The sequence below is a fragment of the Neofelis nebulosa genome, chromosome 2 (genome assembly GCF_028018385.1).
Source record: "Neofelis nebulosa isolate mNeoNeb1 chromosome 2, mNeoNeb1.pri, whole genome shotgun sequence".
Lineage (NCBI taxonomy): Eukaryota > Metazoa > Chordata > Mammalia > Carnivora > Felidae > Neofelis > Neofelis nebulosa.
Window position 1 is genome coordinate 125,962,488 of NC_080783.1, and position 16,355 is coordinate 125,978,842.

At 34.8% G+C, this 16,355-nt stretch overlaps 1 protein-coding gene across 7 annotated transcripts in view; it reads left to right on the forward strand.

Annotated features, from left to right (window-relative positions):
- ST7L (suppression of tumorigenicity 7 like) overlaps positions 1–16,355 on the forward strand; it is a 105,443-nt gene that overhangs the window by 32,068 nt on the left and 57,020 nt on the right. For all 7 annotated transcript variants that reach the window (XM_058716194.1, XM_058716190.1, XM_058716192.1 and 4 more), the window contains exons 10-11: positions 594–666; positions 1,751–1,853. In XM_058716194.1, coding sequence (XP_058572177.1) covers positions 594–666; positions 1,751–1,853 — 176 coding nt within the window. The remainder of the gene's footprint in view (positions 1–593; positions 667–1,750; positions 1,854–16,355) is intronic.

Consider the following 16,355-nt stretch of genomic DNA (forward strand, 5'->3'; position numbering starts at 1 on the left):
TGCTATGTCTCTCTCTGTCCCAAAAATAAATAAAAAACGTTGAAAAAAAAATTAAAAAAAAAAAAAAGTCATTTAAGAAAATGTAGAAAATACAGAAATATTGTAAGGAGAAAGAATTAAAATCATCTGTTGTATTACCTGCATTTAACTACTATTAAGTATTTCTATTTTTTTAATCTTAGTTTTTCTCTGTGAAAGGTGGAATTTTCAGTATTTCCAGCTATAAGTAAATCTTTTTCCCTGAATACTCCTATGTAAGCATAACATAAATATTTGTTGAGTGCTTTTCACCATTGTGTGAGGGCTTTCACAGACATAATTTAATTTACTCTCTGCTAGAAAAGTATTACTTCTCTATTCTGAGAAGCGAAAACTAAGGTTAAAGGTTAAAGAAGTTGCTACTAGTTCAAGGATGCATAGCTAGTAAATACTAGAATCAGGATTAAAACTCAGGTCTGCATGTCTAACTACATGTCCACATGCTCCTACTACTATGTTGCATCTGTTGATTTTGTATCATGAATTATTCTTATTAAAAATTGTCTTAAGATATGTTTTGTAATTCTTACCTGAGTTGAAAATTACAATTACAGATATAAGCCTTCCAAAGTCAGCAGCAATCTGTTACACAGCAGCACTATTGAAGACAAGGACTGTTTCAGATAAGTAAGTAATGAAAACTACAGTAGTTTAGAAAGACTGCTAAACTCAACATGGGTTCTCCTGCTGTCTGAAAGTTTACTTTATGCCACCTCCCTTTTACAAGAGACCTGCATTAATATATGTGTTCACTAACTGAAAGAAATCCAAACAGGATTCTCACTTTTATGAAAAGGTAATTGCTTCTTCACTTTATGCCATTCCAGCTTAAGGAAAGGTTTGATAGAAACACTCGCAGATAGCAGGGGAAACTGTGTTATGTTTTTCACCACCGACTTTAAACACTGCTTTTTCCTCTCTACTTCCTTTTGAATAACCCTTGATCTTATGAGGCTTCTTACTAGTGTAGTGGAAAAAGCAAGGTTTTTAGAGCTATACTAAACCTGGATTCCAATTCAAAGTCTACTGCATACCAGCTGTGGAACTTTGGGCATGTTAATCAGTTTGAGTCTCTTCCTCTCTGTAAAGTGAGAATAAAGCATGGGTATGTGAGGATTGTGTGTGTTAAATGCTTAAAGCAATGCTAGAAAGGACAGAGAGTAGTTATAATGGTACTGATAAGGTGTGTTGTGGGGAAATAGTTTCATACTATCTGTTCTGAGATTATAATTTCAAGTTATTCTGTTTATCTTTATCCTTTGGGCTGCCCTTAATGAATTTCTCTTTATTCCACAGATAAAATTTTCAGAAACCAACCAAATGGCAACCATTTTTTTCACCTTAGATTACTATGCCTTGATATAAATTAGAATGGAATATTACTCTTTCCTCTCAGTGAAAATTTAATAACAATGTACTTCCATTTCATGAAACTCTCTGGATGTCCCTGTGTAGCATTTTATATTTACTGCCTTTCCCAGAGTGTGCCTTCAATGGACTTCGAAGGCTTTCCTTACCTAAATTTGAGGATTTCCATTGCTTATGCTGCTTTTCTTTATATGTTAAACTAAATAAAGGCTTTACTTTCACGTTTACTAGTTATTTGGCTTTGTCTTTGGCCATCACCAGAAACCCCTGATCCAGGAAGTTAGATTATGATCAAAATCATGGGTTTTTACATTCATTTGTTCATTTCGTGGTTTTCTTATAGATTCTGTCCTGAAACAGCCTCCAGAAGAGGGCTAAGCATGGCAGAAATTAATGCTGTGGAAGCAATTCATAGAGCTGTGGAATTTAATCCTCATGTTCCAAAAGTGAGAAATTTTATGATGAAACTACTACTTTTATTTAAGTTTATCAAATTCATGAAAGTATGTAGACCAAATTTGGGTCTCCATAATTTGAGTCAGAATTGTTTTAGTCTGTTATATTTTGATAGTCACTATAAGGGGGATGTTAAAAGGCATTTAGCAAGGTGAATAGGAGCAGGAGTTCACTCTAGGCTTTGTAATTGCTTTCAAAATAAAATTTGAAATGTATTCACCTAGCTGTTCCTTTTACTTTAGTTATAGAGAAGAAATAAAATGGCATGGTCTTAATAAAAGATCATTCATTTTTCAGATCATTAAATCAAATTTCCTGTTACTGTAAAAGCTTTTTACTTCTAGACAGGTGCCTGGGTTTTTGAACTAGGGATAGACAAAGACTGAAGACAAATAGATTAAAATAATCAATGATAGGAAACAGATGTGGAAGTTCCCAGAAAAACTGCTGAGTTGATGTTTATTTAGTCCCAGATGAAACTATACCCATCTCGTTTGTCTTTATATTATACACCTTGCAGACATACAGATTATTGGTTAATCTTTGTGTCTTATCACCCGAGATTAAATTTGGGGTTTTAAAAGCAATGCTCCATGTTAGGAACTATAGAATATTCAAGAATATATGCATCTGTTACCAAATGTAATTATAACTGTTGGTTCCAGTATAATGTACGTTAATGGAATTTGGAAGCAAGTAAACATTAAAGAGATTAATCTCTAAAAGATAATCTCCAAGAAATTGAAGTTGTAAGTCTCTTAGAGTAAGTATAGAGTTAAGAAAATTACTGAAATTTAAGAATGACAGTCAACAAATATTCTACCATTCTCTTATTAAGTGACACTGGTCCCATAAATTTAAATTTTATTTTTAATTGTATTACATATATATCAAAGTGTAAAAAGCAGAAATGTGGATCTTAATGATTTATTATAAAGCAAATGAGTGAAAACTACCATTGAGGTCAAGAACCACCTTGCCATCCCCCAGAAACTATGCTTCCTTCCCTCCTGCTTAAAGGTAACCACTGTTGTGACATTAATTATGTTCACTTTCTTTTTTTCTTATGTTTTTGGCCTATACTTTTCATTGTTGGCTTTATAAAATAAGTTAGGAGTGGTCTCTGTGTTTTTAAATTCTCTGGAATAATTTGTGTAAAATTAGAATTATTTCTGTCCTAAATAATCGAGAGAATTTGTTGATAGAGCCATCTGATTCTGGAGTTCCTTTGTGAGAAGGATTTTCATTACAAATTTCATTTCTTTAATAGGTGAATTATAAATTTAGTTTCTGTATTCCATAACTATTCAAATTTCTTCATTCTTCTTGTGTTGGTTTTTGTTAAGTTGTATTTTTCTAGGAATTTATTTCATTATAATTTATTGGCATAAAGATTTCATAAAATCCTTTTATTATCTTGTTAATGTTTGCAGGATCAGTTGTGATATCTACTATTTAGTTCTTAACACTGGCTACCATTTTTTTTTTCTTGACCAGATTTCCCAGGGATCTATGAATTTTATTAGTCTCTGCAAAGAACCAAGCTCTGGCTTTGACAATCTGCTCTACTGTTTATTTTCTGGTTCATTCATTTCTGCTCTTTATGGCCTTTCTTCAACTTACTTTGGCTCTATTTTATTATTTTTTATTTCCTGTATCTTTTTATATAGGTACTTAAGTTAACTCATTAGTTTCAGTCTTCCTTCTAATATATTTGTTCAAGTCTATAAACCTCTAAGTACAATTTTAACTGCATACTATAGTAATATTTTGTGTATAATTTAATTCAACATATTTTCTAATTTCCATCTTGATTTCCTCTTTGATTTAGAGATACATTTATTCCATTTGGCTATTTCTTAATTTCCAAACATGCGAAGATTATCTTTTTATCAATGATTTCTAGCATGATTGCATTGTGTCCAGAGAATATACTCTGTATGATTTCACTCCTTTGAAACATTTTTCAGTTCTTGAATTTCTGTTTATTTTTCACATCTCCTTTGCTATTTATAGTTTCTAATTCTCTGCCAAAATTTAAAGTATAGTCTTTTATCTCTGTGAAAATAGTTTAAAGTAGTTATCTTAAAGTCTTTTTCTGATAATCCCCATATCTGGAACTTCTGTGTCTGTTTCTATAATGTGTTTTTTTTGTTCTGCTACATTATGTTCTTCTTGTCTTCTCTTATGCCTGATTTTCTTTGACTATGTATCTGATATTTTACCTGAAAAAATTGTAGAAATAACTTGAAACCTCAGATAATAATATTTTCCTTTGGAGAGGATTTTATTTGCTCTTAGATGCCTAGGAGAAGTAATTAGCAGGACAGAATCACCTTAATTCAGTTTCAGGGATTGATATTTTCTGGTCTACCTAGATGACTAGAAACTGGGCTGTAGCCCGTGAAAGTTTGGGTTTGTATCTGGTTCACCCCTATTCCCAGGATGCAGCCGTTCTGGATGCCAATCCAACCCTGAGAGTTTTACCAGGGCCTTCACTCTTGACATACCTTGAACTCCTGACTTTTGTTCCTTTAGCCTTATAAAACTGGCAGAAAGTTTGAACAGCCTCTTTGCCATCTTGTCCAAAATTGGCAAATGTCTCTATGGTAAAAGAAGCCCCAAATGTGGTTTACTTCTCCAATTTTTGCCTTCTTTAGACTGTGGGCTGCTAATTCCTTACCCTTTGTGAATTCTCTGATGCATTTGATTGGATTTTTAAAAATATTTTGTTCAGCTTTTCTAGTTGTCTGAGAGGGTTGATTTGAATTACCCAGTGTTCCATTACTGGAAGCAGAGGTCTGAAAATAACTCCAAATGAAATGCTCTGTTCTCTCATGCTGCAGAGTGGTTAAGAGCATGGATTCTGCAACTAAACTGCCTATGTTTGAATTCTGGCTCCACTACTTCCTAGCTGTATAACCTTGGACAAGTTACTCAGCTTCTCTCGAGTGACCTCATGTGTAAAATGGGAATAATATTTCTTATCCCTCAGAGTTATTAATTGAGATTAAATGAGTTCATATCCTTCAAGAGCTTAGAAGAAGGCCTGACACACAGTAAACGTTTCAGAAGTGATTTGTATCGTTATTATCCAGGATGGGATGGAAATCTTCCTGTGTGAGAAGATAAGCAATTGTTATTAACCGAACTATTCAAATTAAATACATCACTAAGATGTATAAAAATTTTATTTAATTCTCACTAAGAATAACAAAATATGGACCATGTATACCCTGTAGTTGTGGACTTGGTTTCTGTTTCACAAATCCTCTCATACAAAGTGTATTCTCAGCAGTAACAATTCTGATGATGTGCATTGTGCATTGGTCTTCAAAACTACTGCTGGAGGCACTTGGGTACAAGGGAGGGTAGTAGAAATCCTAGGCATTGCCCTAATTAAATTAAATTGTTGGATAGATAATATATCCAGATTGAATCTGCTCTAGATAATCTATAATGCTTTTAGGGGATACTTTTTTTTATCTTGAACACACACACAAGAAATTAAAGAAGACCTAAATAAATGGAGATATGTTCCATGTTTATGGATTAGAAGACTCAGTATTGTTAAGACCACAGTTGTCTCCAAATCGATCTATGGATTCAATCTAATTCCTATTAAAATCTTATCAGGCTTGTTTGTAGAAATTCACAAACTCATCCTAAAATTGATATGAAAATTCAAAAGACCTAAAATAGCCAAAACAGTTTTGAGAAAGGAGAAAAAAGTTGGAATTCACCCAAATTTATCCAATTTTAAGACATTAAAAAAATTTGTTTTAATGTTTATTTATTTCTGAGAGAGAGACAGAGCACAAGCAGGGGAGGGGCAGAGAGAGAGGGAGACACAGAATCTGAAGCAGGCTCCAGGCTCTGAGCTGTCAGCACAGAGCCAGAGGCAGGGCTTGAACTCATGAACTGTGAGATCATGACCTGAGCTGAAGTTGGATGCCCAACCCAGGTGCCCCAATTTTAAGACATTTTTAAAGCTACAGTAATTAAAATAGTATAATATTGGCATAAATATTGAAATGTAGGTCAATAGAAGACAATAGAGAATCCTGAAACAAACTCACATAATGATCAGTTGATTTTCAACGAGAGTTCCCAAGCAATTCAGTGGGAAAGGATAGTATTTTCTATGGTGCTGGAACAATCAATATGGAGGAACAAAAGGACCCAGACCCTTCCTTCATACCAAATATAAAAAGGAACTCAATATGGATCATAGATCTAAATATAAGAGGTAAAATTATAAAACTTCGAGCTTTGTGACCTTAGGTTAGGCAAAGATTTCTTCAAAATCATGCTCCATAAAAGAAAAAATTGATAAATTGGACTTCTTAAAACATTTGCTCTTCAAAAGACATCATTAAGAAAATGGAAAGCCAAAGACTGGGGGAAAACATTTGCAAGTCATATACTGTTGAAGTTCTGTATCCAGAACTCAGAAAGAACTCTTACAACTCAATAAGAGGACAAAAAACTTATTTAAAACATGAGTAAAGGAAAAAAAAAATGGGTAAAGGATTGAATAGTCACTTCACCAAAGAAGATATATGTATAGCTAATAATCACATCAGAAGATAGCATCATGGGTCATTGGGGAAATGCAAATTAAAAGCACAATATGGTACTACTTTATACCCACTCAAATGGCTATACTCACAAAGACCAACAAAATCAACTGTTGGCAAGAATATGAAGAAACTGTGTACATTCCTGCTAGGTATATAAAATAGTATAGCTACTTTGGAAACAATTTTGCAGTTAAACATACACTTGCCATATGACCCATCCATTTCATTCCTAGGTATCTACCCAAGAGAAAGGAAAACTTAGGTCTACACAAAGACTTGTGTGCAAGTGTTAATCGTAGTATTATGCACAATAGCCAAAAACATGAAACAGTCAAACACAAGTAAATGAACAAGTAAATTGTAGTATCTCCATGTAATGGAACACTTCTTAGTACTAAAAAGGAGCAAACTATAAGTACATATAACAACATAGATGGACCTCCAGTGCTTCATGCTTAGTGAAAGAAACCAGACACAAAAGACAACATATATGATTTCATTAATATGAAATTTCTCAAGCAGGGAAGACTGTAGACAGAAAAGCATATCAGTGTTTCCCTGGAGCTGAAGTAGAAGTATGGATTGACTGCACACAGACATGAGGAAACTTTTGGTGGTGATGATTGCACAACCATACAAAGTTACTAAAAATCTTTGAACTGTATACTTACAATGATGAATTTTGTGTCTCAATAAAACTACAGTGTATAATTTAAATATAACCATATTCAACTAGTATATATTGTGTATATACTTTAACCTTAAAAAAATTTTTTTTTCAATGTTTATTTATTTTTGAGAGAGAGAAAGAGAGAAACAGAGTGCAAGTGGGGAAGGGATAGAGAGGGAGACACAGAACCTGAAGCAGGCTCCAGGCTCTGAGCTGTCAGCACAGACCCCGACATGGGGCTTGAACTTATGAATGACAAGATCCTGACCTGAGCTGAAGTCAGCTGCTTAACCGACTGAGCCACCCAGGTGCCCCTATACTTTAACATTAAGTCATTTTTATCTGTAGGTAGAAATTTACATATGTCCCCTCAACTAAATGTCAAAGCCAACTCTATCAAAATATCCAACTATCTCACGGTTCAGGAGTTCGAGCCCCACATCAGGCTGTGTGCTGACATTGTGGAACCTCCTTGAGATTCTCTCTCTCTCTCTCTCTCTCTCTCTCTCTCTCTCTCTCATACCCCTCCCCTGCTCGCACTGTCCTGTCTCTCTCAAAATAAATAAATAAATGGGGCGCCTGGGTGGCTCAGTCCGTTAGGTGCCCGACTTCAGCTCAGGTCATGATCTCATGGTTTGTGAGTTCGAGCCTGCTTCGGATTCTGTGTCTCCCTTTCTCTCTGCCCCTCCCCCACTCACGCTCTGTCTCCCTCCATCTCTCAAAATGAATAAACGTTAAAAATTTTTTAAAAATAAATAAACTTAAAAAAAATCCACCTAAGTAGAGTGGTGCTATAACCTTACATTACTGTTTGTGGATATACACTTTAACCTGGATATTTTCAAACAGGATAATTATTTTTTTTTTTTTTTAGAGAAATTTTAAGGTCCAACAACTTGGATAATATCCCACTTAAATAACATTAGTATTATATGAACTAGAAGAGCTCTGGTATTTAAGGCTGTTTTTGTGAGGGATTTACAAGTTATGAAGTATGTACAGATTCAGATTTTCTTCCACCCCCACTTATGCTCTCTATCCCTGCCTCTCAGCCTGAAGCCAAAAAAAAAAAATAAAGGCTTTAGAAATTTTCTTCCTCAGGGCACCTGGGTGGCTCCGTCGGTTAAGCGTCGGACTTCGGCTCAGGTCATGATCTTGCAGTCCGTGAGTTCGAGCCCCGCGTTGGGCTCTGTGCTGACAGCTCAGAGCCTGGAGCCTGTTTCAGATTCTGTGTCTCCCTCTCTCTGAGCCTCCCCCGTTCATGCTCTCTCTCTGTCTCAAAAAAATAAATAAACATTAAAAAAAATTTTTTTTTAATTTTCTTCTTCAAACTTAAGCTGTGGGTTGTAATAACTTATTTACCCTAATGAACAATGACCTGTAAGTAACTAAGTAAATTAATTAATCTTTTATTCTTAAAAATTTGTTATGCAAATTTGCCAAATGTTATATGACTTTTACCAGTAAGATGACATAGGATGAAGCTGTTTTAGCAGGAAAGATTTTTGGGCAACTTTCCATAGAACTACAACAGAAATGACTGTAGGTCTCAGACTGTGCAGTTTGTTAAAGCTGGAAACTATTAGAAACGCAGTAGAAAGAGATCACATAAATCTCTTCAGGCTATGCATTTGCTTTAGATATCTCATTAATATTGATTGTACAGATTTTTTTAATCTACTGAATGAATTTCTGTGTACAGTAACTATGATAGTAATAGCAAAAAATTAAAACAATGTGTTTTCATGGTTTTTGACTTGTTCTTTATTACTTAGCTATGGTTTTGGTTCAAAATTTTTTTTAGTTACCAAACAAGAAAAAGATTGTGTATCTTTCAGCTACTATAGAAATTGTCAAGGGCGCTCGGGTGGCTCAGTTGGTGAAGTGTCTGACTTCATCTCAGGTTATGATCTCATGGTCTGTGAGTTCAAGCCCTGTGTCGGGCTCTGTGCTAACAGCTCAGAGCCTGGAGTCTGCTTCGGTTTCTGTGTCTCCCTCTCTCTCTCTGCTCCTCCCTACCTTGCACTCTGTGTGTCTCTCTCTCTCTCAAAAAATAAATAAACATTAAAAAAAAGAAAAAAGAAAATGTCAGGCTTTTTTTTTTCTTTTTTTAAGGATGGAACACGTTTCATACCTTCTGATTATTCATGATAGCCCCAAACTGGAAACAACCCAGATGTGCATTAACAAGTAAATGGACAAATTGTGATATATTTATTCACTGGGATACTTTTCAGCAACAAAAAGAAAGAACTGATACAAGTAAACTATGGATAAATCTCAAGAATATAATGTGTACAAAAGAGTACATACTGAATGATTCTACTTATGTGGTGTCGAAATATGATCTGGGCTGGTAGATATTAGAACAGTTGTTGCCTCAGGTAGTCAAGGTAGGGAATTAACTGGAAAGGAGAACTTTCTGGGGTGATGGAAATGTTCTGTGTCTTCATTGGTGTGTGGCTTGTCTACATTTGTCAAAACTCATCAAATTGCATGCTTAAGATACGTGCATTTTACGGTACATCAGTAAAGGTAAAAGAATCTGACTCAGCATGGAAAGCACTGTCAAAGTATCATGCCTTCTGATTAAATGCGTTGATATATATGAAGCACTTAACACAATGTCTGAGTGTCAGGCAACAGTACTGATCATGGTGATTATTGCTTTATTACACCTCCATTACCATTTTTGCTTCCTGTTTAAGCTGTTCCTCTATGAACTCTTTTTCTTAGGAGTATTACTTTAGTGCTCATGGCCTTAGCATGTGTCAGATTTGGGGATTCTTTTGTTGAGATGAGGTAAAAGTGAAGATATTGAGACAGCATTAACTAATTTGAATTAGTTAATACCCTGAAGATAATTTGCATCTTGTAGTAGAAGCTCTTGGGGGAAGAGAACATTTAAAAACAAAACAATAACAATTTGAGTACATGTTTCAGAATATGTTATCTGTAGCTTTGAAAAGTTATTAGTTCTTATTTTATAACAAAAGCTGTTTTGTGTTTTCAAGAAACCAGACCATGCCTGGAGGCTTCTTTAAGTGCAAGGGGAATTTTAAAAATAAATTGATACAGAAAAGGTAAAATTCATTTTGGTTGATCAGAAATTGAAGTATGTAGGATGTTCTGAGTCCCATCCACTAATAGAAGATACCAGCTCTTTAGCAGCAAGCTCACATTTCTTTTTTCTTTTTTCTTCTTCTCCTCCTCCTCTTTCTTCTCCTCCTCCTCCTTCTCCTCCTGCTTCTTCTTTTTAATTTGATAGAGCATGAACAGGGGAGAGGGACAGAGGGAGGGAGGGAGTGAGAGAGAGAGAGAGAGAGAAAGAGAATCTCAAGCAGGCTCCATGCTCAGGGTGAAGTGTGATGTGGGGCTCAATCCCATGAAGCTGGGATCAGGACCTGAGCTGAAATCAGGAGTCGGACGCTGAGCCAACTGAGCCACCCAGGCGCCCCTCAAGCTTACATTTCATTGGTCAGATTACCTATATTATAGCAGCATATACAAAAGATGAGAGGGAAACAGGCACTTGATTGAGACTGAGTGGCATAGCGGTAGTAAAGGGAGAAATGGGGAAGTGGTGTTGAAGTCCATGACCCAAAGTTAGGGCACAGTGAAGGCTTTGCCTTTCTGTTATGTTATGGTGTGGTCTAGGTGGAAGAGTTGATCTAGAAAACACTTCTCTCTAGAGGTACTGCTCTGTAGGATGATGTGGAAAGAAGTTTTCCCTTGGCAAATGCCCTCTCTAGTCTCCCTTCCCTCTCCTTTCAATAGAATATCACTTTCCCTTTGCTCCTGAGACTGCTAGGAGTGTTATATTTTCTTTCAGTTTATTCATACAGCTGTTCTGTTTACTTTCTATCTGGGAACTGTCTTTAGTCTTCCCCCAATACACATCAATGTGGACTCTTTGCACTCACCCTGCCTGTCCAATCTCATAGAATGTGCACTGAGAAAACTAATTGCAGAGATAAATTGGTTCTTGATGTGCATGACTGATCAAGAGCAAAGTACCTTAATTTCAGATGCCTTCAGAGAGATTTTTCTTTAACCTCTGCTTTTAAGAAGAAGATTATAAAGCATTATCATTACTTCAGGTCAGAATTATATTGCTTTGGTCAAAAGCTGTTGTAAGATTTACAAAGTAATAGAAACAAAGTAATCTAAAGATAAATTATAAAGATCAAAGCAATTCAAAGTTAAAGTGAATTTGAGTGTAAGCATAGGTATGGTTTTAGATTTAAAAAAACCATACATTATTATGTCTTTTTTAAAACTATTTATAGCTATTTATAAGCTATTTTCCAAAGTAGCTTTAATTTTTTATTTTTATTTTTAGGAAAAAGCAAGAGACTTGAATAGTCATCTGAGTATATTGTCAATAGTTGAATACAAATTGTTCCTACAATTTCTGATTTGTTCCAGATAGAACAGTAAGGTGACTCCAAGGTAATATGGAAGGTCCTGCAGCATAGTATAGTAGGTACCGGCCTTGGTTTATGTCTTTTATTATATTTTATTTGCTGATAATTTCCAAACCTGTATCTTATAAATCTGGCTTCCTTCCTTGTCTATAAACTTGTGTTTCTATCTGGTTGTGGAAATTTTTACCTGGATATCTGGTTGGTACATCAGCCTCTTCAATATGTCTCAAACTGAATTTTTAAAATTTTATTTATAAGTTTCTTCTCCAACTTGCCTGTCCTAACTTATTATTATAATTTGGTTTATGGCTTCATTATCATCTTCTCATCATTAATCTTTACTTCTGCCCTTTCCAAATTACTAACTCATATTATAACCTTTGAAATGTCTTTCAGGTCTAGTCACCTACTCCATTCCCTTTGTCACTGACCAGTGTTTGTCTTCACTACCTGTTCTTTAAAACATTATCATTGTTGCTGTAAAAGTAATGAGTGCTTTTTAAAAAAGAAATCAGACCCTTTAGGAGTTTATAGAATAAAAAGTCCTGTTCTTTCTCTCCCAATTCTACTTCTCTCACGCAACCATTGTTTCTGTTTGGTTCTGTGATGGCCAGACATATTATATGCGTTTCTTTATTTTTGAGAGAGGGTGCAGGTAGGGGAGGGACAGAAAGAGAGGGGGGAACAGAGAATCTGAAGTGGGCTCTACACTGACCGTGTGCAAGCCTGATGCAGTGCTCGAACTCAGCCCGATGCAGGGCTTGAACTCAGGAACCATGAGATCATGACCTGAGCCCACGTTAGATGTTCAACCAACTGAGCCATGCAGGTGCCCTTTCTATGCATTTCTAAACATACAGATAAAGATATAGAAATTATTTCAAATACTTTCCATCTTTTACTTGGATGACTAAAACATACTTCTTACTGGTTTCCCTGCTATAAACCCATCTCCACTCTGGCCATTGCCATAGTTATCTACCTAAATAGCAAAACTTGCTCTGCTTGAAGAGCCCTTCTTATTCCCTATCATCTCTCAGATAAGGACCAATCCCTTAGTATTGCATATACAGAAGCCTTTCCCAGTCTGGGCCGGATATCTGTCTCCAACATTACTCCTTGCTACTTCTGCTTTGCTCCTTATCTTGTTATTCCTGAGATTGGTCATGTCTCATCATGTCTCCCTACCTTTGTATATATGCTCAGTCTCTTCTCTACATGGCAACTTTCCTACTCATTCTTCAGGATTCTGCTCATCTGTTGCCTCCTGTATAGAAGTATCTTTTATCATTTTTCCTAAGCAGAGATAATGACTCTCTTTTCTCTGTTCCTTCAATGCTTTAATCATGTCTTGGGTTTTGTTTTGCTTGTTTTTTGGTCTATTTGTATGTCTCTTCCTTAGTTCCCTATGAGCTTTTTAAACAGCAGAATTCTTGTTTTACTTACCATTTTATGTCTGAAATGCTGCTTAGAACATAACGGACATGCAGTAGATGTTTGGTAAGTAGACATGTCTGTGTTTTAGACCTACATTGCTATAAAGACCTGTCTAAGTTAAAGAAAGTGAAATTTTAGATCCCATCATTTTTTGGAGTTTTTAAGCCATTTTACTTAATATTTTTATAAGCTTTGCTTAATGTTATTATTTTTGACCTTTTAAGAATGGTAGTACAATTTCAGCATGACCTTATTTCTTAACTTATAAAATAACTCAGTTTTTAATGGAATACTATACAACAATTAAAAATAATGAGTTAGATCTGTTAGAGACAGGATGAGATGTAAAGATGTATTGTGAAGTAAAAAGCGAGTTATATAAAAGTTTGATCCTGTTTTTAAGGATGTTACGCTTAAAGAAATCCAGACAAATATAACTTGGATTATCTTTTTTTTCTTTACTCTTTTATCCTCTAATATATTAATATATTATTTCTCCTATGTAACTCTGCAATGTTTGAACTTTAGAACACTAAGCATGTACTTTCAGAAGCATAAAAAAAGACCAACACCAAACCAAACCAACCACTCTTCAGTTTTCAACCTCTCCTATTTTTATTCACGGAAAAGTAAAGTCTAGGTAGAAGTTTGTTTTGTTTTGTTTTTAGTTTGCCTAGAGAGTTAAACAATATCTTTAAGTAAAAACTGAAATATAAGTATGAGTGTGAAGACATTTTAACTATATATATGAGATCAAGTCAGTCAGTTAGTGTTTAAATGCCTACTTTGGTTAGTGTAGTGTGCTAGGTGCTATAGTAGAATATGAAAGATGTAATTTCCATTGTGTAGTAACTTACAGCTTATACTGGGGGGCAGGAATTGCTGAGTAGCAGTTTGTGAAGGATATAAAAAGCAATAATCCTTTAACATATTTTAAATATATTTTCCTTAAACTGAAAATTTTCCCTTATATTTTGAGGGTGCAGTTTTAATTCAGTAGTTTATTAGAAGCTGAAAAATAAAAATTACTTTGCCTTAAAGTCAAATTGGAAAGGACCTTTGGTGGTAGGTAAGACATGATAATGAAAAATAAGATAGCAAAAGAGATTTTTTTTCATGATTAAATAGCAAAGATTTTAAAATATAAACTTAAGTATCATTTCCTAATATATGTGCCATATGTGTTTGATTACTATCAGAATTGTCGCTTAGATTATTAAACAGTGAAAATACAGATATATAGTTGCTGTTCAAGTATTTTCTTAACGTTTTAAATTGATATCTCCTGGATAATTGTTAACTGAATATCGTTTGCTTACCTCTTGCTATGTGACTACCAAGATAGGGTTTAGTGTAAAGCTTTAAAACTTCAGGGTTCTAAAACTCATTGAAAATAATTTGGGATATTTTATCTCCTCTACCTGTGAAATGAAGCGGAGTTTTAATAGAAAGGGCTTGGTTTATTTATTAAAACAGTTTTCTTCTGAAAATGAGATACTCTTTTTATGATGGAGATTCCACTGTGATTGTTGCATTTTTTTTGCTTCCTACTGAAGAAGCTCTTAGCGCACTTGCTAAGAACATAAGGAGTCATGTCAGAGGTCAGCTATTTGAGTCCATTTTCCCACAGCCGCCTGGTGCGAGTGATCTTTTACTGTGTTTTAAAAAAATGGGCAAGGATTAGAGGGGATTAGAAAGAATATTACCCTCCTGAATATAGGCCCAAGGCACTAAGGGGAGAGAACCCAACCAGGCAGCAAATGGGCTTTGCTTGACCAAGACACAACCTCTGCTGCATTCCTTTAAGAAACTGAATGGGAAATGTTAAGTCCCCAAACTGGATTAGTAAATAATCTCATAGCTTGTGACATCTGCTAAAATAAATTGATGAGCAGACTGCATTCTTACACTTTTAGGAGAGAGCCAGAGACATCAAGATTAAGAGGAGCTATTTTCCCCCCCAGCTTTATTGAGGTATAGAGTAATTAAAAGATGGGCATTAAACTTAGTATTGGAAAGGCACATTTCATAAAGAGTAATTAAAGATGGGCATTAAACTTAGTATTGGAAAGGCACATTTCATAAACAAAAAAAAATTATTTTAGATATATTGATACAATGTATACATATATGTTGATTAATAGCCTAAGGCTTAAATTTTGAAGTCACTACACCTTTTTGTTGCTTCCTGCTTGTAGCAGTTTTGAAACATGTTCCACAAATTCAGCTCTTTGTGTTGTTCATCTCCTTAGTTTGTATAACAGCCCAAGTGTGAGAATGTATCATTTATGACACATCTCAGGAGTGTTTCTCTTTTTATAACAGAAGTTAATGTGGTTTAGACGTTATGATACATAATTTGCTATCAAATTATATAGAACCAAAGAGGTTGTTTCGAACTGTTTTAGTAGGGGAAGTATACTCTGGTCTTAGTCTTTGGAGAAAGTATTTAGCTAACTAAATATTTTTGAAGGTTTTGTTTTAAGTTGACCACTTTAATAGTAAAGATGATAAACAGGTGGTTAAGTTTGCACCTTTATGTAATTAGTACATTTGATTATACTGCTTTTGTTGTGGATTGCAATATTAAGGCAAGTATTTTCTTTAAGAATTTAAGGTAGCATTTAATTTTCATGTGTGAATAAGAACTGATAGGTTATAACTTCTTTAATAGGCACATCCACTAATTCCTTAAATGTGTCTTGCACTGTACTTTCTTGGCCTTGTTCAGGTTGGCCTGTACTCCAGCCCCTGTGTTTTCCCACCCCACTGCCCAATCTGTTCATCCATATTTTACCCATCTTTATCTATAAGCTCAAATCCCAAATGCCATCAAGTGGTTTATTTTCACCACCTAAATCATAACCAATACCTCCTAAACATAGAGTTATCATATGATCCAGCACTTTCACTGCTAGGTATATACCCAAGAGAGGTGAAAACTTCTGTTCACATAAAACCTTGTATGTGAATGTTTACTGTAGCATTATTCATAATAGCCAAAAGGTGAAAACAACCAAATGTCCATCAAATAATGAATGGATAAACAAGTGTGGTATATCCATGTAATGGAATATTATTCAGCTGCAAAAAGGAATGAGGTACTGGTATATGATACGACATGGATGTACCATGAAAACATTATACTAAGTGAAAGAAACCAATTACAATAGACCATATATTATGCAGTTCTTTTTGTATGAAATAACCAGAACAGGCAAATGTATAGAGATTCAAAGCAGATTAATGATTGCTTGATTAGAGGGTAATAACTAAAGAGGATGTGGATTCTTTTTGAAGTGATGAAAATGTTCTAAAATTGTGGTAATGGTTATATATATCTGTGAATATACTAAAAACCATTGAGTTGTACAC